We start from the raw sequence: 2,904 nt of genomic DNA on the forward strand, positions 1-2,904 counted from the left end.
CAGCAAAAGTCACCAGCACCATCTCTCCACCCAGCGACAGTCACCAGCCCCACCTCCTTACCCAGCACCTCCCTACTCAGCGACAGTCCTCAGCCACACATCCCCACCCATCAACTCCCCAGCCAGCGACAGTCAGCAGCCCCACCTCTCCACCCAGCGACAGTCACCTGTCCCACCTCACCACCCAGCGACTGCCACCAGCACCACCTTCCCACCCAGCGACAGTCATCAGCCCTCCGTTACTACCCAGCACCTCCCCACTCAGCGACAGTCGCCAGCCCCACCTCACCACCAAGCGACAGTCACCAGCCCAACCTAACCTCCAAGCCCCCTGTGGCTGAAATAGGGAAATCTGAAGCTTTCATCCCCTTGGGACTGAGATAGGGAAATCTGAAGCTTTCACCCCCTGGGGCTGAAATAGGGAAATCTGAAGCTTTCACACCCTCGGGGCTGAGATAGGGAAATCTGAACAACTCCACCCAGCGACAGTCACGAGCCCCACCTTCCCATCCAGCTTCAGTCAAAAGCACCACCTCCCCATCCAGCGACAGTCACCAGCACCACCTCTCAAACCAAAGAAAGTCACCAACCACATCCCCCAGCCAGGACCACCCCACCGAGCAACAGCCACTAGCACCACCTCTCTACCCAACGACATTCACCAGTCCCATCTCACCACCCAGCGACAGTCACCTGCCCCACCTCCCCACCAAGCGACAATCATCAGGACCACCTCCCCATCCAGCGAAAATCACCATCCCCACCTCTCCACCCAACACCTCCCCACCCAGCGACAGTCACCATCACCACCTCCCCACCAAGCGACAATCGACAGTCCCACCTCCCCACCCACAAAGCGACAGCCACCTGCCCCACCTCACCACCGAGCGACTGCCACGAGCACCACCTTCCCACCCAGCGACAGTCATCAGCCCTCCCTTCCTATCCATCAACTCCCCACCCAGCGACAGTCACCAGCCCTACCTCCCTAACCAGCACCTCCCTACTCAGCGACAGTCGCCAGCCCCACATCCCCACCCATCAACTCCCCAGCCAGAGACAGTCACAAGCACCACCTCCCCATCCAGCGACAGTCACCAGGACCACCTCTCCACCCAACGAAAGTCACCAACCACATCCCCCACCCAGCACCTCCCCACCGAGCGACAGTCACTAGCACCACCTCTCCACCCAGCGACAGTCACCAGTCCCATCTCACCACCCAGCGACAGTCACTAGCCCCATCTCACCACCAAACACCTCCCCACTCAGCGACAGTCGCCAGCCCAACCTCCCAACCCAGCTACAGTCACCATCACCACCTCCCCACCAAGCGACAATCGACAGTCCCACCTCCCCACCCAGCGACAGTCACCTGCCCAAACCTCACCACCCAGCAACAGTCACTAGTCATCAGCCCTCCCTTCCTATCCAGCACCTCCCCACCCAGCGACAGTCACCAGCCCCATCTCCCTAACCAGCACCTCCCTACTCAGCGACAGTAGCCAGCCCCACCTCCTCACCCAGCGACAGTCACCAGCACCACCTCCCCACCAAGCGACAGTCGCCAGCCCAACCTCCCCACCCAGCGACAGTCACCTGCCCAAACCTCACCACCCAGCAACAGTCACTAGTCATCAGCCCTCCCTTCCTACCCAGCACCTCACCACCAAGCGACAGTCACCAGCCCAACCTAACCTCCAAGCCCCCTGTGGCTGAGATAGGGAAATCTGAAGCTTTCAACCCCTGGGGCTGAAATAGGGAAATCTGAAGCTTTCATACCCTCGGGGCTGATATAGGGAAATCTGAACAACTCCATCCAACTTCAGTCACAAGCACCACCTCCCCACTCAGCGAGAGTCGCCAGCCCAAACTCCCCCCCCAGCGACAGTCATCATCACCACCTTCCCACCAAGCGACAATCGACAGTCCCACCTCCCCACCAAGCAGCAGTCGCCTGCCCCACCACCTCTCCACCGAGCGACCTCTCCACCCAGCGAAAGTCACCAACCCCATCCCCCATCCAGCACCTCTCCACCGAGCGACAGCCACTAGCACAACCTCTCCACCCAGCGACAGTCACCAGTCCCAACTCACCACCCAGCGACAGTCACTAGCACCATCGCACCACCAAACACCTCCCCACTCAGCGACAGTCGCCTTCATACCCTCGGGGCTGATATAGGGAAATCTGAACAACTCCCTCCAACTTCAGTCACAAGCACCACCTCCCCACTCAGCGACAGTCGCCAGCCCAAACTCCCTACCCAGCGACATTCATCATCCCCACCTCCCCACCAAGCGACAATCGACAGTCCCCCCTCCCCACCCAGCAGCAGTCACCTGCCCCACCACCTCTCCCCCGAGCGACCTCTCCACCCAGCGAAAGTCACCAACCACACCCCCCATCCAGCACCTCTCCACCAAGCGACAGCCACTAGCACCACCTCTCCACCCAGAGACAGTCACCAGTCCCAACTCACCACCCAGCGACAGTCACTAGCACCATCGCACCACCAAACACCTCCCCACTCAGCGACAGTCGCCTTCATACCCTCGGGGCTGATATAGGGAAATCTGAACAACTCCATCCAACTTCAGTCACAAGCCCCACCTCCCCACTCAGCGACAGTCGCCAGCCAAAACTCCCTACCCAGCGACATTCATCATCACCACCTCCCCACCAAGCGACAATCGACAGTCCCACCTCCCCACCCAGCAGCAGTCACCTGCCCCACCACCTCTCCACCGAGCGACCTCTCCACCCAGCGAAAGTCACCAACCACATCCCCCATCCAGCACCTCTCCACCCACCGACAGTCACTAACACCACCTCCCCACCAAGCGAAAGTCACCATTCCCACCTCCCCACCCAACACCTCCCCACCCAGCGACAGTCACCAG

At 60.5% G+C, this 2,904-nt stretch overlaps 1 protein-coding gene across 1 annotated transcript in view; it reads left to right on the top strand.

The window, feature by feature from the left end:
* Window positions 1-2,827, top strand: part of LOC110462021 (mucin-2-like) — a 13,875-nt gene extending 11,048 nt beyond the window's left edge. The window contains exons 9-13 of the mRNA XM_021515795.1: window positions 4-333; window positions 484-924; window positions 1,012-1,501; window positions 1,855-2,109; window positions 2,602-2,827. Coding sequence (XP_021371470.1) covers window positions 4-333; window positions 484-924; window positions 1,012-1,501; window positions 1,855-2,109; window positions 2,602-2,827 — 1,742 coding nt within the window. The remainder of the gene's footprint in view (window positions 1-3; window positions 334-483; window positions 925-1,011; window positions 1,502-1,854; window positions 2,110-2,601) is intronic.
* The last annotated feature ends 77 nt before the right edge of the window (window positions 2,828-2,904 follow it).

The sequence above is a fragment of the Mizuhopecten yessoensis genome, unplaced genomic scaffold (assembly GCF_002113885.1).
Source record: "Mizuhopecten yessoensis strain PY_sf001 unplaced genomic scaffold, ASM211388v2 scaffold10725, whole genome shotgun sequence".
Taxonomy (NCBI): domain Eukaryota; kingdom Metazoa; phylum Mollusca; class Bivalvia; order Pectinida; family Pectinidae; genus Mizuhopecten; species Mizuhopecten yessoensis.